Consider the following 23741-nt stretch of genomic DNA (forward strand, 5'->3'; position numbering starts at 1 on the left):
TTTTCACCACCAGTCTCTCACTGTTAAAAAAAAAAATACTAGTTTCATTTAAGAATACTCTTGATGAAATGTATAAAACTCAACTCTTGAAAACACATCTGGAGGAAAATCATCTGTGGTTTTTAAGTTGCTAGCCAAACTAGACATTTTTATTGATACTATTTTTACTTGAAAGAATGACTGACAAACAGTGGTTATTCATAGATATTGGGCAGACATGTCCTCAAAATGCATGAAATGAATCAGTATTTGTCAATAATAAAATTTTAGCTTTCAAGCACAAATTAGAATTTCAGAAAACCTGTATCTATCACTGAGTCCTCAATAGCTTCCCCATAGGTTTGTAATAGGGAAAAACTGGGTGTGTGTGTGGGGGAAGACCAACAGAGACATGGGTAAATTTTGATATATTTACACCACAAAGTAATATAACACAGGAAAAATGTTTTTTTTTTTTTTTTTTTTGAGACAGAGTCTCACTCTGTTGCCCAGGCTAGAGTGAGTGCCGTGGCGTCAGCCTAGCTCACAGCAACCTCAAACTCCTGAGCTCAGGTGATCCTCCTGTCTCAGCCTCCCGAGTAGCTGGGACTACAGGCATGCACCACCATGCCTGGCTAATTTTTTTTTTCTATATATATTTTTTAGCTGTCCATATAATGTCTTTCTATTTTTAGTAGAGATGGGGTCTCGCTCTTGCTCAGGCTGGTCTCGAACTCCTGAGCTCAAACGATCCGCCCACCTCGGCCTCCCAGAGTGCTAGGATTACAGGCGTGAGCCACCGCGCCTGGCCAACACAGGAAAAATGAATGAAATATAGCTACATGTAAAAACGTAGCTGTATTAAAAACTCAGTGAGTGGGGGGAAGATAATTCTCAGAAGACTAAACATAGTTAATACAGTATTTAGGGATATACATATGTGTAAGTAATAAAAACAAAAGCAAAGATATTGACAAGTCAGATAGCAGTTTTCTTTTGGCTGAAGGGGGCGTGAGGATAAGGCAGCTTAGGGTAAGGGAAGAGCCCCACAACTAGATTCAGACATAATGAAAATGTTCTAGTGCTTAGATTTGGTGGTAGGTTTACAGATGTGCATTGTATGTTTTTGCTTGTAACTTATGTACTTTCAACGCTTTTTTATTACATAATAAATTTTAAACATTTAAAAAATTTAAAAAGATGGTGGGCATATGGAGCTTTTTAAAAAGATACATTGTAGGCTGGGAACAGTGGCTCATGCCTGTAATCCTAGCACTTTGGAAAACTAAGGCGGAAGGATTGCTTGAGGCCAGGAGTTCAGACCAGCCTGAGCAAGAGCGAGGCCCCATCTCTACAAAAAATAGAAAAATTAGCCAGGTGTGGTGGCATGCATCTGTAGTCCCAGCCACTCGGAAGCCTGAGGCAGGAGGATCACTTGAGCCCCAGGAGTTTACAGTTGCAGGGAGGCACTGCACTCTAGCCTGGGCTACAGAGCAAGACCCTGTCATTAAAAAAAAAAAAGATAGATGGTATTCCACAGAATTGGGTATACTGTGTTTAACCTGACAGGGTTAATGTGTCTGAGTTTATTAGATAAGTCATATACCTGTTCTTTCTTGTGAAATTGGGATTATCAAAACTTGTGAGCATTTACCAATTTACCACGTGCCTAGCATTGTTCTAAAAAGTACTTCACATGTATTAACCTATTTAATCCTTATAACAACTTTATGAAATAGGAACTATTATGTCCCTGTTTTAAAGATAAAATTCTGAAGCATAGAGGTTAAAGCAACTTGTTCAAGGTTGCATAGCTAACAAATAGAGCCAGGATCTATCTGAATCCAGACAATCTAGCTCCAGGGCCCACACTTTTAACTATTAATACTGTGCTTATACCAGTTGTTCTAAATACCACCTATTTAACGAGCTTATTTATAATTAAAGGAGACTCTGTATACGTGTGTGTGTGTGTGTGTGTGTGTGTGTGTGTGTTGGTAGGGATGGTGTTAGAGATGTCAGGAGCTTATTGAGCGTATTAGGCCTCCTTGAGAGCTGTGGTCCTCCTGGAGTAGGGGAGGGTGCAGGGTGGGTAGAGACAGAAACCTGCTGAAAAGGAAATGCTGTCCTTTTAAGAGTTTTTGGCATGTGTTTGTATCTTCCCTTCTTCTAGAGACCATGGCGAGCCCAGGGAAAGACAATTATCGAATGAAGAGCTATAAGAACAATGCCCTAAACCCTGAGGAAATGAGACGAAGAAGAGAAGAAGAGGGCATTCAGCTCCGGAAGCAGAAGCGGGAGCAACAAGTGAGTTAACTGGAGTATTCTCAAACATAATGTTCAGGAAAGCTATTCAGTCCCTATGGTTGGCCTTCACCTTGCACACTCACCTTCTCCTCAGCAGAGTAGGTTGCTTAGTAGACCAGTCATCCAGTTTCCTTTGTTGTAAAGAAATGCTGGAGGCTTTAAGAAAAGCCCCTTTCCACAAGTTAGACAAACTTAGACATCATTTATGTCTTTAATATAACATTCTCATTCTAGCTCCATGTTGCTTCTTCTTGCTACAGTCAGTATTAGGCCTGGCCTTCAACACCAAGCTCCAAGCCAGGCCCTTTTAAGTTCTTCAGCCATTCTGTGCTGCCCTACTTCTTTCTGTTTTCTTGAGTTTGTTCTTTGTAAGTATCCCCAGGACTGAGACTATATTAATGCCTCACCATCTGCACTCCCATCCCACACCACTACCAGATAGGTACATTGCTCAGGTCTAGATTCAGTCACCTAACCTGCTTTACCTACCGTCTTGCTATACTATTATTCATTTCCTTCAAGGCCTTTCATACACATCATCTTTTTTACAAAGGGCGTAGAAATCTTTAAACATTTTTTTACTTATAAAAATGATCTCTTTAAAAATGCCAACAATTAGATATACCATGGAAAGAAAAGCCCTTGAATATCTTTCCATGTCAGTATTCAGCACTCCCCTCCTTACCTGCATGGGATATTTTCCAAGACCCCCAGTGGGTGCCTGAAACTGGGTAGTACTGAACCCTATATATACTGTGTTTTTTCTTATACTTTCATCTTTTCTTTCTTTCTTTTTTTTTTTTTTTGACAGAGTCTCACTCTGTTGCCCGAGGCTAGAGTGCCGTGGTGTCAGCCTAGCTCACAGCAACCTCAAACTCCTGGGCTCAAGCAATCCTCCTGCCTCAGCCTCCCGAGTAGCTGGAACTACAGGCATGCGCCACCATGCCCGGCTAATTTTTTCTATATATTTTTAGTTGTCCATATAATTTCTTTATATTGTTAGTAGAGACAGGGTCTCGCTCTTGCTCAGGCTGGTCTCGAACTCCTGACCTCAAGCGATCCTCCCGCCTCGGTCTCCCAGAGTGCTAGGATTACAGGCGTGAGCCACCGCGCCCAGCCCATCTTTTCTTTTTCTTTTCTTTTCTTTTTTTTTTACTTGCCTCTGACAGCTTTGTGAAGCCCAATACTTTCATCTTTTCACCTAAAGAAACAATGTACAGATTCTCTTTAGCAAATCTGAATTGCCAGCACCACTACTCTTGCACTTTGGGACCATTTTTCAGTAAAATAAGGGTTACTTGAACACAAGCACTGCAGTCGTCAGCTGCTAAGTGACTAGGGTAGTAGCATATACAGCATGGATACACTGGACAATGGGATGATGCACATCCCAGGCAAGATAGAGTGGGATAGTACGAGATTTCATTACATTATTCAGAATGACAATTTAAAATTTAGGAATTGTTCATTTCTGAAATTTTTCATTTAATATTTTCGGACCACAATTCACCACAAGTAACTGAAACTATGGTAAGGAAAACTGTGGATAAGGGGGGGACTACTGTATAAAGTTTGACCTCATTTTCTCAACTACTCTAATATTTCCTTGTCATTTATGCCATAATTTAACATTGGGTTTTTCTTTGTTTTCTTTGGTTCAGTGAGTAATCGTACTGCTGTCTCTTCATTTTACTTTCAGCTTTTTAAACGGAGAAATGTGGAGCTGATTAATGAAGAAGCTGCCATGTTTGATAGTCTCCTCATGGACTCCTATGTGAGCTCTACCACTGGGGTAAGGCCCTTGCACGTACCTCAGGCGGGCCTGAGAAGTACCTGCTTCTAAGAACAGAAATTGGGCAGTTCATGTCATAGCTAGTAACCATGCTATGTGCTTTTTCCTCCATGGGCCCTTTTGTAACTGGACAGCTTAAGGAGTCAACAAGGATTTGTCTCTGATGGAAATATCTGAGGAAACATTTAAAGGAAGCCATCAGTTGCCCCAGAAAGAATCACTTTCTTTTTTTTTTTTTTGAGACAGAGTCTTGCTCTGTTGCCTGGGCTAGAGTGCTGTGGTGTCAGCTTAGCTCACAGTAACCTCAAACTCCTGGGCTCAGGCGATCCTCCTGCCTCAGCCTCCAGAGTAGCTGGGCTCCAGGCGTGCACCACCATGACCGGCTAATTTTTCCTATGTTTTTTAGTTGCCCAGCTAATTTTTTCTATTTTTAGTAGAGGTGGGGTCTTGCTCTTACTCAGGCTGGTCTTGAACTCCTGAGCTCAAGCAGTCCTCCCACCTTGGCCTCCCAGAGTGGTAGGATTACAGGCATGAGCCACCACGCCCAGCCGGGAATCACTTTCAATTGTCCCAACTTGAAGCAGCCTTGGATTAAACAAACCACTTCTTTTGAGCCTGTTATTGCCATCCTCTTGCCCTCAAGTCTTAGAAAACAGGATGCCAAGCAAGATTATATGCTCACATCTGGCTCTAGTGTTGGTTTGCAAAGTCCTAAACTTGTTTTATGTTCTAGGAGAGTGTGATCACAAGAGAGATGGTGGAGATGCTCTTTTCTGATGATTCTGACCTACAGTTAGCAACCACACAGAAATTTCGGAAACTGCTCTCCAAAGGTACAAAGCCTAGTCCCTCTCAGAGAGACCCTACCTATATGACTGAGCCTCTTGTTTCATTTCACCGATACCATCAACTACTCTCCCCCTTGCTCATTCTGCTCTAGCCCTACTGGTCTTGGTGTTCCTTATATAAGGCAGGCACATTCCCACCTTTGCACTGAATATTCCTTCTACCTGATATCCTCTACTCCCAAATATCTATGTAGCAACTCCCTCACTTCTATGATCAAATCCTACCTTCTTAATGAAGCCTACTCTGACCCCTATCTAAAATTGCAAGCTACCCCTACCCTCAGCATTTTTTATCTCTTTACCTTGCCCTACATATTCTTTTTTCCCCCGATTATATTTATTATCACCTAACATAATAAAATATCTCTTCCGATTAGGATGTAAGTTTTTTGTGGACAGGAACTTTGAGTTTTGTTAAATCCTATATCCTCAATACCTAGAACTGTGTGGTACATAATAGATGTTTGATAAAAATTTGATGTGTGTTAGGAAAACACCTCTTGCTTTAGTGTATTAAGCAGTCCTCCCATGAAGAGATGACTGGTCTGTCTTAGAAGGGAAATGTTTAGACTAGGGTTGTTCATCCTTTGGGCTTTCCTCCCCGCTTAATCATTCTTTGCTTATGTTTGGTAAGCCAAAGATGAGCATACCTAAGTTAGGATTGGCTCTACTCTTTAGCATTCCAACTATTCAAAGACAAGTAGGTATCGTTAAAACCACCTTAACAGGAGGGAGTTTGAGAATGTTCATAAGGGTAGTCAGAAGTATCTGTTCCAAGATGATTGTTTTGGAACAAAAGGGGGAAAAAAAAGTATCTAGGAAGAGTTGTGAACTGACCCCTGTGAAAGGATCAGACAAAGCCTCTCTTGACTTTTTCTTTTCCCTTCTCCCTCTTCCAGAGCCTAGTCCTCCAATAGATGAAGTTATCAATACTCCAGGAGTGGTGGATCGGTTTGTGGAGTTTCTGAAGAGGAACGAGAATTGTACATTACAGGTAAGGCCAGGGGGGTAGGAGTTATTAGATGAAAGCCCTTCCAAGAAATTGCAGTGGGATATTTCTATAGACACATCTCAGGATAGGCAAGTAATAAGAGGAACCATTTAAGAGAAACCATCAGTTTGCTCACGTGTATTGGCTTCAGTGAAGAGAACCAAAATCTCTTCCTTAAAACAATCTTAAAGGAAAGATACTAGAATATGTCAGACTGATCATTCAGTTGTATATCAGAGGGTATAGTCCACTTCTAGCTATCTGTGTGGCCTGAGGCACACAGATTTAGCCTTTCTGGGTCTCTCTTCTCAGAGATGGGTGATGGGTCAATTCATTGAAACTTGCCAGAAACTCAGCGGAAAGGACTTTGAGACACCCACCACACTCTAATCCTCATTTCAGAAATGAAGAAAATCAACGATCCTTGTTTTGGGGTAGCTCTACTGGCCAATGAACAAACAGTGAGGGCAGTACTGCTAACGCCTGCACAACACACCTGCATCAACTGAGTTTTGCTTTATTTTGGTGCAATTTTTGGAAAAAAGAAAAACCTCTTTTCCACAATTAAAAAAAAAGAAAAGAAATGAAGCTCAGGAAATAAAAAAGTGACTTGCCATCCATGGGTGTTGTGGTAGTGCAGGGCTAAATTTGGGACCATTGAAGCCCACTTTGTTTTTCCCATTATGTCCCATCATTGCCTCTTCATATATTTTGTATGTGTGTTTTTTAAATTCGTGGGTAAGAGGCTTGCTTGTATTTTGTGGGTTTTTTTTTAATTCACAGGCAAGAGGCTTACTGTTCTGAGGCAGCTGATAGGCATGATTGCTCATTCTGGAATGACCTTTCAATCATGGCTTAATCTCACTTTCAGTTCGAAGCTGCCTGGGCTCTAACAAACATTGCCTCTGGAACCTCTCAGCAGACCAAAATTGTCATTGAAGCAGGAGCCGTCCCCATTTTTATAGAGCTGCTTAACTCAGACTTCGAGGATGTACAGGAACAGGTAATGCTTAGATTTGTCGTAATTCTTGATGGTACCTGCAGTATAATAAAAAATATATTTGGCCTTTGTCTGGTTCATGGCACAGTGCTCTTAAAACCCTTGGGATTTTTTGAGTGATAGGAGTGTCTTTTATTTATAGAGCCCCTTTGGAACACACCCGAGTCTATGTTAATGAGTTAACTCATCTTTGGTAGCTTTAGAACAGGGCTGGTCACCAGAAGGACCAAACATAGGATTCAAAGGTGGGAGGGAACTCTTAGCCCTATCCTCTACCCTGAAGGAGGGCAGGGGATTATAAAAACTCTTGAACAATGAGATTCGGAGAGTTTCCAGGTTGGTGAACACATTCCCAAACACTGATGTTTTGGGAAGGTGGCAGGGGACATGGAAGCTCTGCTCCCCCACCCACTGCTCTGTACATACCTTGCCTTACCTGCTCTCTGCATCTCTTCCATTTGGCTGTTCCTGAGTTGTATCCTTTTAATAAACTGGTAAGTGTAAGTAAAGTTTTTCTTGAGTTCAGTTCTAGAAAATTACCAAACTGAGGAGGGGAATGTAGAGATCACCAATTTTATAGCTGTTTGGTCAAAAGTATAGGATTTAAAACTGGTGTCTGAAGGGGGGGCGGTCTTGTGGGACCTTAACCTGTGGGGTCTTTGCTAACTCCAGGAGTTAGTGTCAGTATTACATTGAACTGTTGGACGCACAGTGGTATCAGCAAATTGATGGTTGTTGTGGAAAAAACTGCATACATTTGTTGTCAGAAGTAGTGTTGGAAAAAAAGACACAGATCATGGAGATAAAGATGTAACTTCTGTTTCTTCCACTGGATTCTTGCTAGTTGGGTAGAAGCAGGGGGTGGTAGTAGGATCTTTTCTCCATTAACACATACAGGATTGGTCCAAGGCATCTATAAGGATGAAACTTTCTGATCACTTTCTTCTCTTTTCAGAGGCGGGATTGGGAAGGTATTGGTTTGGTTTCTCTGGCTAGTGCAGATGATAGCCTGTCGTCTCCTCTGAACTGGGACCTCCCAGGGGAAAGGTCCTTGTAGGGCAAATGCTCAATAAGGATTTTAACAGGGAGGTTGCCTGAGCTTGTTTAGTGTGTCTAAGGCCTTGACATGGTTCTTAGCCATGGTTCTCACTGTGTAGTTGTGGCTATAAAGTACTCACAGAAGCTACCAGTTTCTGTGGGTGACAGTTCCATCATCCCCTTTTCAGGCAGTCTGGGCACTGGGAAACATAGCTGGAGACAGCTCCGTTTGCCGAGATTACGTCTTGAACTGTTCCATCCTTAATCCTTTGTTAACGTGAGTAATTATAATCATCTGCACCTGGGTATCTAAAGGGTAGCCATGTGACAGATCATTTAGGGGCAGCTTACTTGATCCCTTAAGATAATAGGTAAATACAAAAACTCTAAAGATACATTCTGATTGCCAAAGTAAAAGTTAGGTATCTTTTGAGATTAAGAAGATTGTGCCACTGGTCTATGCCAAGAAGGATCTTATTCCTCACTTTGTGGCATTGTAGAACCTGATGTTGGTCATATCTCCCTCATTGTTGAGCCAGGAGAGGGAGGCAGGACTAGCCCATCTGGCAAAATCCAAACTTCTCTACAGAATGCGTTGATTTGCTATGGGGTTATACGTAGGTACATTGGACAGCTTGTTGTAAATCATGGATCCAAGACCCTATGAAGGGTCATCTGGATCCCTCTTCCATCCCTCCCCCATACACCCTTAGAGTAAGCTACATCTAAACTAAAACAGATGAATGAACTGTTCTGCAGAGACCACAATCTCATAGGCTACCACTATCACTCTCTTGGACCCTTCACAGAAAAGCATTCCATACTGCAGGACTAAATCTCTCATACCAGACCTTCAGCTTTTATTTCCAAAGAGAACTCTACTCCTTGTCCTGGATTTGTGGCCAGGGTTAGGAGCACAGTATATCCTACTTTAAAAGCTTTACAGGCTTACTTAATATCTAGCCCTTTGTTTTGTCCCTGTTATCTATGGTATTAACTAACCACAGCTGGTCCTGCACAGAATTACTCTGTGCAAAGGTCGACCTTCTGGCCTATACCTGCTCTATTAACATAGGTCTATGGGTAGGAAGAAACAGACAGGCTGCTAGAGTCTTGGGGTCTGATTGGATTTGTCCCCAGCATTCATTGGCAATAGCACTATGCTAAGGCATTAGTACTCAGGATCTGTCTTTGCTGTTTCCTTCAGACTCCTTACCAAGTCCACACGACTGACAATGACACGGAATGCAGTCTGGGCCCTGTCAAACCTCTGCCGAGGGAAGAACCCACCCCCAGAGTTTGCAAAGGTAAGAGAGCTACTTACCAGTCCCTGAGCAATAGCAGGTTCCTTCATGCGGAGTTTTTAAATCTTTGGGGTACCCCTTAGAGTCACAAATCATGGGAAACTGAAAAAGGCAATTGTCAGTGAAGTAGGTGATCTTGTATACCTGGATGGTAAAGTGGAAAGGTAAGCCTGAAGGTTCTATGTAGTGGAGATCCTCAGGGTGGAGAATTACTTGTGGAAGAGGGGGGAGCAGTGTTCGGGTTAGTGATGGAGCTGTTGTAGTCTTGTCTGCATGAGTCTGTCTCACTGTGCTTCCAACAGGTCTCTCCTTGTTTGCCGGTACTGTCTCGCCTACTCTTCAGCAGCGATTCAGACTTGCTGGCAGATGCTTGCTGGGCCCTCTCTTATCTGTCTGATGGCCCCAATGAGAAAATCCAGGCGGTCATAGACTCTGGAGTGTGCCGGAGATTGGTAGAGCTGCTGATGTGAGTATTCTCTGTTAGAGAGGGTACAGGTTCCCTGAGCTGCTCCAAGCTCAGACTAAAGATCTGCAATTAGCAGTTTGCTGCCCTACTGAGAGGTCTGGAGCCATGAGAATGCTGCCAGCCTTGGTGGTCAGCAGGACTAAAAATGGTATGCTTGCTCTCTGCTGATCAGATCTCCCTCCTCTGTAGGCACAACGATTATAAAGTGGCTTCCCCTGCCCTGAGAGCTGTGGGTAACATCGTCACCGGGGATGACATCCAGACCCAGGTAAGGAGGATGCAGGTTCTTAGACCAGCTATGGGAGAGCACTAAGGAAAGCTGCCTGTGGTCAAAAGCCTTCCTGCCAAGGGCTCTAGTACTGGGGAGGCAGCCAGTGAAAAGTTGTAGCTCTGTCATTCTCTATATGATTATGGGAAACTTGGTTCCTCCTTTTCTTCTTCTTCTTCTTCTTTTTTTTTTTATTTCAGCATATTATGGAGATACAAAAGTTTACATTACATATATTGCCCTTGCCCCGCCTCCCCCCCTTCCCAATCAGAGCTTCAAGCGTGTCCATCCCCTAGACGGTGCACATCGCACTCATTATGTATGTATACACCCATTCCCTCCACCTCCTTTTCTTCTATAAATTGGAAACAAATCATCCTCCAGTGGATGCTTGCAAAGGAAAACTAAATGGAATAACTGGACTTACTGCCTGGGACATTGTAAGGTAGTTAAGTTTGAGTCGTGGTCCCTTTGAAATATTGAAAGCTATGGAACTCCACCTCTGCTTTCTAGATATTTAGGGTCACTTGAATACCATCTTGTATTAATCTTGTGTAAATAGCTCCTCCAGTGAAGACATAGTAAACAAGGTTCCCCTGCTGAAAGGCTGGAGATGTAGGGTATTCTTTGGGTCTTGAATAGTAGGCATAATTCTTTGGGATTCTCGACAGGTTTCTTACAGGTGAGCAGTCTCAGTTGAATCCACATGCACATTTTCTAAGTCATTTGTGTGCATGTATGTGCGTGCACACTTGCACACATTAAAGTATAACAGAAAATATACCACTTTAACCATTTCAGTGGAATTTGTACATTCATGCTGTTATTTCATCATCACTGCCATCTGTAAACAAACTGTACCCATTAAACAATAACTCCTCATTCCTCCCTCCCCCTCAAAACCTAGTGACCACCATTCTACTTTCTGTCGCTATGAGTTTGACTGCTCTAGGTACCTCATATAAGTGGAATCATACAGTATTTGTCCTTTTTCATCTGGTTTGTTTCTTTTTTTTTTTTTTGAGACAGAGTCTCACTCTGTTGCCTGGGCTAGAGTGCCGTGGCATCAGCCTAGCTCACAGCAACCTCAAACTCCCAGGCTCAAGCGATCCTCCTGCCTCAGCCTCCCAAGTAGCTGGGACTACAGGCATGCACCACCATGCCCGGCTAATTTTTTCTATATGTATATTTTTAGCTGTCCATATAATTTCTTTCTATTTTTAGTAGAGATGAGGTCTCGCTCTTGCTCAGGCTGGTCTCGAACTCCCGACCTCAAGCGATCCGCCCACCTCGGCCTCCCAGAGTGCTAGGATTACAGGCGTGAGCCACCGCGCCCGGCCGAACTCTTGAACTTGAGCCATCCTCCCGCCTTGGCTTCCCAAAGTGCTAGGATTACAGGCGTGAACCACTGTACCTGGCCTTACTCTGGTGTCTTGATGTATAAAAGTTTTAAATTTTGATTAAGTTCAATTTATCTATAATAATTTTTTTTTCCCTGTAATTTTGGTTTTCTAGGTCATTCTTAACTGTTCAGCCCTCCCTTGCCTTCTCCACTTGTTGAGCAGCCCTAAGGAATCAATCCGGAAGGAAGCTTGCTGGACCATTTCAAACATCACTGCTGGCAACAGAGCTCAAATACAGGTAGAACAAGCAGGGAAGTCTAGAGGTGTAGGGAGCCATAGGAAACATGAGAAGCAATGGGATATTTGCTTTCAGAAGAAAGAATTTGTTCCCCTTTAGAAATTGGAGTCAGTATGTGCTGTTGGTCAAAGCATCTGTGTAGCTGAAGCTGGGTTCTTCTGTAGCCTGTCACCTATAAGGGAAGAATAAAAGAGAACTCCCATGGGGGAAGATGTCTAACTAAGTCTTAGCTGATTTGGGGGCTGGATTTGCTTTCTTCTCTTGAAGTGACATTCTCCCTCCATCCTCCTTCCCTCAATCCTCTCTCAGGCTGTTATAGATGCAAATATCTTCCCTGTGTTGATCGAAATCCTTCAGAAAGCAGAGTTCCGTACAAGGAAAGAGGCAGCCTGGGCCATCACCAATGCCACATCAGGAGGAACCCCTGAGCAGATCAGGTATCCTATTCCTTTCCCATTGTCTTGAATGATATGTGTCCTCTCCCTGTTTGCTCATGGTTTACAGATGACCTCTAAACTGCTTTCGCTCAGAAAGATCTGCCCCCTGGTCCAGCTGTAACAGGGTTTAACTGGTAAGCTGCTACAGTGACACTGGAATCTGGAATAGATTCTTGTAGATGATGATGTGTGGTACCTCTTTTCCCTCCTGGAGAATAGAAACCTATGACATAGACATCTATCCTTCATCTATATTTTTCTACCATCCAGAGGACTGAAATCTGTGCAATTCTTAATTATTCATACAAAGGAAGGAGAACCATGCTGTGGCTCAGTCAGAGCAGCTTGTTTGGGAAATCATTTTGAGGGATGAGACTTGAGAGAAGCAAATAAGAAGCTGTTTTGTGTATGTGCTCTTTTATTTTAGTTTTCATTATCTGACCATTAATACAAGTGATAGGAATTGGAAAAGCCTCTTACCCTTCACTTGCCTACTAAGGGGAGTATAGTCAGTATATATAAAGCCTTAGGAGGCTGGGTGCAGTGGCTCACACCTGTAATCCTGGGAGGCCAAAGTGGAAGGATTGCTTGAGGTCAGGAGTTCAAGGCCAGCCTGAGCACAAGAGCAAGAACCCACCTCTACCAAAAACAGAAGAAATTAGCCAGGCATGCTGGCACGCACTTACAGTCCCAGCTACTTGGGAGGCTGAGGCAGGAGGATTGCTTGAGCCCAGAAGTTTGAGGTTGCAGTGAGGTCTGATAATGTCACTGAACTCTAGTCCAGGCAACAGAGTGAGACTCTGTCTCAACAAAAAAAAAAATTTCACAGGCTCCCTATTTCCTTCAAGTCCAAGTTCTATGGCATTACAATATAGACTCCACAATGTGGCTCCTACCTCCTTTTCTAGCTCTACCTCCCATTACTCCCTTCCCAGAACACTTGTAAAGGTCTCCATATTTCTGATTCTTGTACCTTTACTTACGCTTTTCCTTGTACAAGAGGTCTTTTATAACCCCGTATTTATTTATCCTTCAAAGCTCAACTCAATGGCTATCACCGCCACTCCCAGCTAATTTTTTGTAGAGATAGGGCCTCACTCTTGCTCAGGCTGATCTGAAACAGCTGGCTTCAAGCAATCCTTCTGCCTCAGCCTCCTAGAATGCTAGAAAAACAGCGTGAACCACCACACCTGGCCTCTGTGAAAAAATTCTAAGCAGGGAAATGATGTGTTCAGAGTGGTTATGTTACAACCAGGGAGACATTGAAGTCAAGGAGGAGAAATGTATGGGAGCATCCACATGTAAAATGAACTACACCATAGCATTGGGAGATTGAGAGAGAGAAAGGATAGGTGGTCATCGAGGGTCAGTAGAGTGGCTTGCTGAGAGTATTAACATGGATGAGGGAGGCCCACAGGCCACAGCACCTGCACAGCACTTCAGTTGCCCTGCATTGGTTTAGAACTTGCCTGGTCTCTGGCCCACAGGTACCTGGTCTCACTGGGCTGCATCAAACCCCTGTGCGATTTGCTGACTGTAATGGATTCAAAGATTGTGCAAGTGGCCCTCAATGGACTGGAGAACATCCTGCGGCTTGGAGAGCAAGAAGGCAAGCGCAGTGGCTCAGGGGTTAATCCCTACTGTGGCCTCATCGAGGAAGCCTATGGTATGTGCCCCCTATCCAGCCTCACCTCTGCCTCAAGTAGAGAGATTCTAGGTTAGAACCTGGGGACAGTCAGCCTCCAAAGTGGTGTATATATGTGAGGGAGTGTGTTGGGGAGCATCTATAGCTTCTGTGAGACTTGAGTCTGTGCGTCTAAAGACAAGTTATACCATCCACAGAGTTTCAGATGACACCATGCGTATAACCGGCATGTACTGAGTAGCTGGGGTGGAGCTAGAATTTGGATTTGGGTCATCTTTTAAATCCAGTTTTATCCCATCAGTTTTTTCTTTCTTTGAGGAGCAATAGATCAGTTCTCTTTCTGATAGGCTCTACCTCATAAGTAGGTATGGTACAGATGCAAAGATAAAGATCCCAAAACTGATAATAGAATAGAATAAGGAACTAGAAGCCTTGTGTTTTCAGCAGAGTTTCTAACAAGTTCCTATAAGAGTGCTGGGGAGCATTCTGAACCATTTTCAGTTCAAACTGCTGCCTGATTAAGGAAGAGAGGAGAGAGAGAGAGAGAAAGAGAGAGAAAGGAAGGAAAGGGAAGAAGGAAGGAAGGAAGGGCAGGGCGCGGTGGCTCACGCCTGTAATCCTAGCACTCTGGGAGGCCTAGGCGGGAGGATCGCTCGAGGTCAAGGAGTTCGAGACCAGCCTGAGCAAGAGCGAGACCCCGTCTCTACTAAAAATAGAAAGAAATGATCTGGACAGCTAAAAATATATATAGAAAAAAATTGGTGGCGCATGCCTGTAGTCCTAGCTACTCGGAAGAGTGAGGCAGCAGGATTGCCTGAGCCCAGGAGTTTGAGGTTGCTGTGAGCTAGGCTGACGCCACGGCACTCATTCTAGCCCAGGCAACAGAGAGAGACTCTGTCTCCAAAAAAAAAAAGAAAAAAAGGGCCGGGCGCGGTGGCTCACGCCTATAATCCTAGCACTCTGGGAGGCCGAGGCGGATGGATCGCTCGAGGTCAGGAGTTCGAGACCAGCCTGAGCAAGAGTGAGACCCCGTCTCTACTAAAAATAGAAAGAAATTATATGGACAACTAAAATATATATATATACAAAAAATTAGCCGGGCATGGTGGCGCATGCCTGTAGTCCCAGCTACTCGGGAGGCTGAGGCAGTAGGATCGCTTAAGCCCAGGAGTTTGAGGTTGCTGTGAGCTAGACTGATGCCACGGCACTCACTCTAGCCCGGGGAACAGAGTGAGACTCTGTCTCAAAAAAAAAAAAAGAAAGAAAGAAAAAAAGGAAGGAACGAAAAGAAAGGAAGGAAAAAGAAAGAAAGAAAGAATGAATGCTGGATTAACTCATTACCCATCTGTGAGAAGAGAGGCTGATGATTTGCTCAGGTCACGCAGCTAGTTTATTTTGTTTTTTTGTTTTTTTTTTTTTTTTTACATAGTAGCATGCTCATTAACACGCAGCTAGTTTAAAGCAGAATCAGGACTAGAACCTCTATAACTGACATTTTGGTCTCTTTGCTTTGGGATTCTGTAGTTTTAGGAAGAGATCTTGACTCTTTTCTTTCAGGTCCAAGAATGATCTGATTATATTAGTTGTTTGTAAGCACTAACGTACCTCAGGGAAGGAAAAATAGATAAATGTTTCATCTACCTATAGAAAAGCACCCACACTTCACTCCCCTTCTTTGTTGCTACCGTAGGCTTGGACAAAATTGAGTTTCTCCAGAGCCACGAGAACCAGGAGATCTACCAGAAGGCTTTCGACCTCATTGAGCACTACTTTGGTGTAGAAGACGATGATAGCAGCCTGGCTCCCCAAGTGGATGAAACGCAACAGCAGTTCATCTTCCAGCAGCCTGAGGCCCCCATGGAGGGTTTCCAGCTATAATATCTGCCTCCGGGGAGGGGAGGGGATGGGAAGCACCACCAATCAGCAGAAGAGCAGCCCTCTGGTGGGCGGGAAACAAACCCCCCCACTATCAGCCACCACACACCTCTGCTGCCCTGGAGACTGTGCTCTTGACCTGCTCCGCCCCCTTCCCTGGAGGGCGTACCCTCTGGACAGACAGAACCATCTGAGGCTCACATTTGGGTTTTGTGACAAGAAGGGGATGTGTTGGGTTTTTCTTCCTTACACTATATTTTGGCTGCACACATGTCTTTAACCCAGGAGCCCAGGGGTAGACAAAGGAGGACTAAGGTAATCAATTTGCACCTTTTTTTATTTTTTCTTTTTTCTTTAATGGTGACTTCCTTTTTATCTTTTTTCATCCTTCCCAATCCTCTGCCCTGATCTGTATAACTCTTATCTTGGGTACTTGAGCAGATGGAATATTCCAGAGGTGGGAGGTGGGAGGGGAAGGGAGAAATCCAAAACAAAGTGTTCTTGCTCTGACAGAATATTAATCTTGTATGCTTGGATTGAGTTATTTAATTTTTTTTTCTTTTGCACATTTTTCTTGTATTAAGATTGCTCTTCCCAAGAACCATGAGTTCCTGGTTTTAGGAATCCCAGCTGCCAGCATTGCCTGGGACTAGAGGCTAATGGGGAGGCTACCATGAAACAAAAGCCCCTCCCTCCCTCTCCCTCCTTACCCAGATCTCTTTAGTTTGGGAGATCCTCCTCATTCTCCTGGGACAAGTACACCAGTGGGAGTGGAGGGGAGGGAGGAGCACAGGCCTTCAGATGGGGCTCCCCACATGTAGCTACTGATCCCGTGTTTCCTACCCACCTTCTAAATGGTGCGACCCAACTTCATTTGTTTACTTGAAAATTCCCCTCAGGGTTGAGTGAACCTCTGAGGTGGCTGTATTTTCTCCTAAGCTTAAGACAGGGGACTGTGGTCCTTCCTTTCTCCTGGGGAGAAAGTCCTTGCTCTGGTGACCTATAAATTACAGAGGAGGTTGGAGTGAGAGTGTCATGTATTGGGATAGTCAGGGATCCCTGCCTTTGGCCTTTCTTCTTCTTCTTCCTCTTCCATAGTTGGATCATGTATATTTTACTTCCAAAGGAGAGAATGTCAAAAAGTTCTGTATTTTTTTATATTCTATATATTAGGTAGGTCAATCTTAATTGGTCTCAAGAGGAAGAACTATCTGTAATTTCTTTAAGTAGGATACTGTGAGAAAGACCAAAAAGAGATGTGGAAGCTCCCTTGCTCAGGAGGCCTGAGCGTGGTCCATTTCCTCTCTGCTTAGATTCTGGACCACCACCGGGGACCAATCCTCAGCTCTGGAAACTTTATAAAGCGGGTCAGCATGGTCTCATTGTCCCAGTACCTGAAAGGAGCAAGGATGGCCTCAGGGCCTGGTGAAGTCTACCACTCTAGTCCTTGCTACTGAGCATCCTGCTTCTATCAGGAAACCCAGAAAGTAGTTTGCCTTCTACAACTCAATCTCAAAGGCCATTGTCCACATAAGTTGTCACACATGGCTGCGTTTGCTATTGTCCCAGAAACTTAGCAGCCTGAATACTTTTGTGCGAGTTATTGGTATCTTCCCTGTTAGGTATCCTTATACCTGGTTTGGGTTTTCTCTTCTTTGTGACAATTATAATCCAGATGCCTTTTCTTTCTCTTTGAGTAAATCTAGTGTAGTGCCTCAGTGGCTTGCCTGTGCCTCTGGATGGATTACATGTGATGGTAAGGCCCATCTGTTGGCGATGGGAGAGGACGAAGTTGTCAGCTAAGTATAGACCAACCGTGGAGTTGAAGGCACAGTCTGCCCTGCCGCTGCCTCCCCACTATGTGGTTAGAGGTGTCCTGTTCCAAGCTATACTTTTCTAGAAACAGTGCTGTTCTTGCTCCCATTCCTATACATCCCTTTCTGGCTCAGGTGAAATCCATGCCCCTTTTCTTACAGATCTAAACTTCCAGTGCTTATTGTTGGCAATTCGCCTTGAATTTGCCCTTCCCTAGTTTGAGGTCACACTCCAAAGCCATTTTCTAAAGAAGATGGTTTAGGGCTGGCAGCTATCATTGAAAAATCACACTAATGTCATACTGCTTTGGTGAGTCACATGCTCCTTAGTAGCTTGAGAATGATGGCTACCAACCCCCAATCTCCCAGGAAGGCAAGGGGCAGGACCGTTTTTTCACTTGGCCTTCTACCTCCATTACAAAACTATTCTCTTACAATTCAAAGAAAAGCTCTCACCCATGCATCCCCCCATGGTCCTTGTCCAAAGGGCAGAGCAATTTAGTAGGATCTACTTTGTACATCTCAAGCAATAGTTAAGTCCCTGACATTGGGACCGAATTCCTAGTGTGAGACATACATATCCCGCTTTCCCAACTGTTTCTCCAAAAATCTACTTTGGGTTCAGCTTTAGGTCCTGTACCAGATGGAAGACTCTTTTTTGGTCATTTGGCTGCTGCTTAAAGCAAGTTTTCTCCAAGGACTTAAAAGGCTAAATTCTACTGGGGGCACAATGTGAGGAAAGATTTCTCAAAGAAAGGTTGCCTCTAGGAGCTTTCGTTTGTGTCTTCCCCAGACTGTGTTTTCCCATTATCTTCCTCTAACCCCATTTCAACCAACAGGTAAAGTTCTTCCAGCCGACAGAGGCAGTAGTACCATCTTTTGTATCATCTCCTCTTTATTGGCCATCTTGTGAAGCAAAATATTATTTCTTTAGCCCACATTTGAGACCCACTCTTTGTGAGCAACCCCCATCTGGACCCCAGATCCTGGCCTGAGTGAGGTCAAAGGCTTTCTGGCAGATTTCTGTTGACTGCCAGGATGTAGAGGCTCCCCAGCCTGTTTTAGGGACTAGCCTGATTAAGTTGAAACATGTTTTTGGAATCTTCATATGGCTGGCATATCTGTTTTAAGATCTCTGATGGGGGTGGAAGTATCTAGGTATAGATTAAGAGGGACAAGGAGCCTTTTTCTTAGTTAACATACTCAAATACTGTTTTGAACAGTGCCAGCTATTCTTTATTGCCAACCCCTCTAGGCATCCCACCCCCAAGTCGCCTTCTCTAGTACTAACAGGGTCTCTGGTCTTAGAAACCTGCCTTCAGTTCTCACCTCTCCTCAGTGACTGCCTGGCCTTGATGTTGGCTGCTGCAACCCTCTGATAGAACCATATGGGTTCCACCCTGAACTGGGCAGCCTGGTTACTTGGGCATAAATGACCACTCCCAGGAACAGGTGGTTGGTAACTTCAGTTTTGGGGGACCCTTGGTTTTATACCTTATCTAGAAACTTTAGATCTACTTTTTTTTCAACTCTCTGCCCTGGAAACCATCTTCCAGGAGCCCTATTTTTTTGGAACTGAACTGCACAGATTATAGCTGCTATTGTAGTTAAGGAAAAGGAATAGAAGACTAGGCATACAGACATTCTGTTTCTCTGAAGCCAAACCAGTTTAAAATGAAAACTGTCTAACAGAATGAACTGTATTTACATTTTCTCATGTCTACCTGCCTTCTCTCCGCACCCTAGAGTTGTACCTGTTTCTAGCAAACTAAAAGGAACGAAGGAGAAAGCCTAGCAATACTAACCTCACCCTACATACCCTTCTTTGAAGGCCCCAGCCCATTTGTTCAGGCCTTCTCTCTTCACCCATAGACTCACTCAGCTTAGAATCCATCATCTTGGGTATTCTTCATTAGATTCATCTTATGGGCTCAGATTCTAGATTCTCAGTTGAAGACAGGGAGCCAGTTTCTCCAGGGACCCGGTAGGCTGGCTGGGGACCTCAGGAATGTGTGTACCTGTCTGCCTCCCTGGCAGCCTGGGGAAGGGTGCAATGCTCAGTGCACTGAACTATGGGAAACATCTTCCAGGTAGTACTACCCTGGAAGTTAGTGTGAGACTGAGAGATTGCTCAGAATAAATTTCTTCCATAGCCTTTTAGGATTGCACATTCTAGACTAGACCAACCTTGTCCAGTATTTTTTCTGTTTTAGCATTTGCATTTTTTTGTTAAGCCAACAAGCTGAGAATTTAGCCCTACAGAGATCCATGTGGTGGGCAGTAGCTGCTTTTTGGCCAAGGCCTTCATAAATGATTCAGTCATCCCATTGTCTATCCTCTAGCCCCACCCCCAGATTAAGCCTATGGCAAGGGAAGAATTTGAGGTTAAGACCAACCAAATCTGTTAGTGAAAGCCGTTATTTTTCCTCTGAGAGGGCATTTTGTTGCAGAACCAGAGCTGGCTGTCAGAGTTATAAAAGGCAGCATTAAATTTGGGCCCAGAACACCATGGGAGAAAGGTTTGTGTAGTGTGTTTCGATGGGCTTGGGTCTACCTAGCTTCTTCTGGGCCAGCCTGACTTCTGATGTCCACATTAGCACATACCTGAACCCCCCTGCTCTCTTCTAACAATATGCCATGCCCTGAGGGCAGTGAAGGAAATAAGTGCAGAGATCCTAAGACTGGCTGGGAACCTCTGACTCAGAGGATGTCCTTAAAGAGGTCACATCTACATGAACCCCTGTGCTCTGGAGTTGGGTCTTGGCTTTTTCAGCCAGCTTTTGTGGGAACTGCCTTTGACCTATTTTAAAAGAAGGAAAGGGGCTATGGGGTCCCAGCCACACAACAGACCAGATGTCCCCTAAGAACAGTTTGGGTTTCCAGCTATGGACCCTAGGAAGGTGAATCAAATCCTTCTCACTGGTTTTTCTTTCCAAATTAATTTGCTTTTATTTTTCCAACAACTATAAACTCTGGCTATTTTCCATGTTCTCAGGGCCCCTGGGTAGACAGACAAAGCTTGATGATTTCAGAGCAGACATAGGCCAAGAAACCGTGGCATTGAGTGTGCTGAGTCCAGACAAATGCTATTTATATACACATCCAAATTTGAAGAGAAAATGTATTTCTTTAGGTTTCAAACACTGTAATAGATATAATGCAAAAATAAAAACCTGTTGCAAAGTTCTAAATCGTCTTCTTTGGCTTGGAGTGACCCTAGACGGGATTTTTTGGAAGTGAATGAGGAGAGGGTGTTTAAACTTGTAGCTTAACAGTGGAAATAAGAATTATACCAACCTGCTCCTGCTATAAAGGTTTTTTTTAATCAGCTTTATTGAAATGTAATTGACATATCATAATTTGTACATATTTAAAGTGTACAATTTGGTAAGTTGACACATGTGCCCATAAAATCGCCACAATTAAGATAATGAACAAATCCATCACCTCCGTAAGTCATAAGTTTCCCCCTTGGGAATCCCTCTTTCCTGCCCCAATCCCAACAACTACTGATCTGTGTCTATCACTATAGTTTGCATTTTCTAGAGTTTCTCTAAACGATTTTGATGTAGTTTCATTAGCACCACTCCACAGCCCTTTGAGCCTGTTGAGGTCAAATAGTTCACAAACTCCTCCCTTCAGTTCTGATCAATCCCTAAAGCAAAGATTACAGACAAGCAGCCAAAAATGCTGACCGAACCCAAAAGGAAGGTTTTGGTTGGCAGAGTGTGTTTAAGTTTTAATTGGTTGCCAACATTTTAAAAATTAGAAATATCTGTCTTGAAAAATATTATCTGGCACTATTGGGCCTGAGTTTCTGCTTGGAAAAAATCTGCAAGAGCTACTCTATTTTACTATAATATAATCATCACCGTTGCCAGTTGTATCCCTGAATCTGACACATATTAATATTGTTACTATATGTTGTTTTATAGCAAAGGAAAAAGTAACTTCTTTTTTTTCTTTTTGAGACAGAGTGTCGCTTTGTTGCCCTGGCTAGAATGAGTGCCATGGCATCAGCCTAGCTCACAGCAACCTCAAACTCCTGGGCTTAAGCAATCCTACTGCCTCAGCCTCCCGAGTAGCTGGGACTACAGGCATGCGCCACTATGCCCGGCTAATTTTTTCTATATAGATTTTTAGTTGTCCATATAATTTCTTTCTATTTTTAGTAGAGACAGGGTCTTGCTCTTGCTCAGGCTGGTCTTGAACTCCTGACCTCAAGCGATTCACCCGCCTCGGCCTCCCAGAGTGCTAGGATTACAGGCGTGAGCCACCGCGCCCGGCCAAAGTAACTTCTTAACATGTTTCTGTCAAATTATTCTTGCCTGGTCTACTTATATTACCCAGGTGGCCCTTGTAGACCACTGTTGACCCTTGTGCTACCACCCTCCACTCCTCACCCTATACGTACCTTTTTCTTGCGTATTATCTTTGACTAGAACACCTTCCTATGGAAATTCAATGTCTGATTTATATGTTGCCTCCTTGGGAGACCTCCAAAACACTTTTCTAGAAATAATCACGGCCTTGGTTTCAAGAGACCTGGATTCTAAACTTTTCTCAGCCTCAGTTTCCATCATCAGACTGCAACTTCAGCATCCTTTATTCAAAATGCTTGGGACAAGGCCGGGCACGGTGGCTCATGCCTGTAATCCTAGCACTGTGAAGGCTAGGATTACTGTGAAGGTAGGTGGATTGTTTGAGCTCAGGAGTGCGAGACCAGCCTGAGCAAGAACGAGACCCTGTCTCTACTAAAAATACAAAGAAATTAGCTGGACAACTAAAAATATATATAGAAAAAATTAGCTGGGCCTGTAGTCCCAGCTACTCGGGAGACTGAGGCAGTAGGATTGCTTAAGCCCAAGAGTTTGAGGTTGCTGTGAGCTAGGGTGATGCCAGGGCATTCTAGCCCAGGCAACAGAGTGAGACTCTGTCTCAAAAAAAAAAAAAAAAAAAAAAAAAAAAAAATGCTTGGGACTGGAAGTGTTTCTGTTTCAACTTTTTTTTTTTTTTCTTTCTATTTTTAGTAGAGATGGGGGTCTCGCTCTTGCTCAGGCTGGCCTCGAACTCCTGAACTCAAACAATCCCTCCCGCCTCAGCCTTCCAGAGTGCTAGGATTACAGGTCTGAGCCACTGCACCGGCCCTCAGAAGTGTTTCTGATTTCAGATCTTATCAGTTGAGCATCCCTAATCTGAAAATCTGAAATGCTCCAATGAACATTTCCTTTGAGCGTCATGTTGGCACTCAAAAAGTTTCATATTTTTAGATTAGTGGTGCTTAACCTGTTAATATACCATATTGCCTCTTAATGTTACCTTGTAAATGTGAACCTTGGTGTTACCTAAGGGTTGCACTGCTCTGAAGTCAGAACAATATTTTAAATATTTGTGGAAAATATTAACATCCTACAGGCCCCAATATTAGCAATGATCAGTTAATAAAGTAATTTACAATGATGCTAGGCCCCGAGACTAGAGCATTTAGCCAGCAGTTCTTCCAAAATTCGCTGACTTGGCCGGGCGCTGTGGCTCCCACCTCTAATCCTAGCACTCTGGGAAGCCAAGGTGGGAGGATGGCTTGAGCTCAGGAGGTGGAAACCAGCCTGAGAAAGAGCAAGACCCCGTCTCTACTAAAAATAGAAAAAGTAGCTGGGCATCCTGGCATGTGCCTGTAGTCCCAGCTACTGGGTAGGGTGAGGCAGGAGGGTTGCACCGAGCTATGATGATGCCAGTGCATCCTATCTGGGGCAACAGAGCAAGACTCTGTTGAAAAAAAAAAAAGAAGGGCCAAAATTCACTGACTTGTAAGCAAATAATAATTTGAACACCTCACTACTGATGCTGTAACAATTCTCCAGACCTAGGAAGGAAGCACAGACTGCAGAGCACGGGGAAAGCTCTGAAGTGACCTTTGAGCAGGACCTCAAAAGATTTTGTTTTTTGCCACAAGGGCATTTTGGAAGACAATAGCATCTGAAAAAACCTGAGAAATCCTGGAAATAGCAAAAGTGGAGTTGGAGTAAAAAAGGCAAAAGGGATGGAGAAGATTGTCTGGAAATAGGCAGAAGCCAAACCACTTAGGCTTCAAATTCCACGAGCAAGGATTGTTGGGTTTTATTCCATTATCTATAGGCAATGGGGGATAAAGAACTGTGATCTCACATTTGGAAAAATTTTTTTACTTTTTTCCAACTTTAGCCTCAGTGCAACAAAGACTAGGGTGTAGGCCAGTCAGAGATAGGGCTCATGAATCTGCCTGAGGCTAAACTCCCCCTGCAGGGACCCCCTCACTCCCTGAGGAACTGACTGCCAAGCTGGTGATGGAGAGAAAAA

General features: G+C 43.7%; 1 protein-coding gene and 1 non-coding gene across 2 annotated transcripts in view; both read left to right on the forward strand.

The window, feature by feature from the left end:
• The window catches only part of KPNA6 (karyopherin subunit alpha 6), a 51471-nt gene extending 30915 nt beyond the window's left edge, over window positions 1-20556 (forward strand). Inside the window, exons 2-14 of the mRNA XM_069479702.1 lie at window positions 2153-2286; window positions 3986-4078; window positions 4812-4911; window positions 5826-5920; window positions 6789-6920; window positions 8144-8232; window positions 9163-9262; window positions 9562-9725; window positions 9915-9993; window positions 11509-11634; window positions 11944-12071; window positions 13559-13737; window positions 15407-20556. Coding sequence (XP_069335803.1) covers window positions 2153-2286; window positions 3986-4078; window positions 4812-4911; window positions 5826-5920; window positions 6789-6920; window positions 8144-8232; window positions 9163-9262; window positions 9562-9725; window positions 9915-9993; window positions 11509-11634; window positions 11944-12071; window positions 13559-13737; window positions 15407-15594 — 1607 coding nt within the window. The 3' untranslated portion in view covers window positions 15595-20556. The remainder of the gene's footprint in view (window positions 1-2152; window positions 2287-3985; window positions 4079-4811; window positions 4912-5825; window positions 5921-6788; window positions 6921-8143; window positions 8233-9162; window positions 9263-9561; window positions 9726-9914; window positions 9994-11508; window positions 11635-11943; window positions 12072-13558; window positions 13738-15406) is intronic.
• Window positions 6335-6459, forward strand: LOC138391202 (U4atac minor spliceosomal RNA). The gene has a single exon (XR_011234814.1). It is a non-coding gene; the product is annotated as a U4atac minor spliceosomal RNA (small nuclear RNA).
• Window positions 20557-23741: the final 3185 nt, after the last annotated feature.

This window comes from Eulemur rufifrons, chromosome 8, assembly GCF_041146395.1.
Source record: "Eulemur rufifrons isolate Redbay chromosome 8, OSU_ERuf_1, whole genome shotgun sequence".
Taxonomy (NCBI): domain Eukaryota; kingdom Metazoa; phylum Chordata; class Mammalia; order Primates; family Lemuridae; genus Eulemur; species Eulemur rufifrons.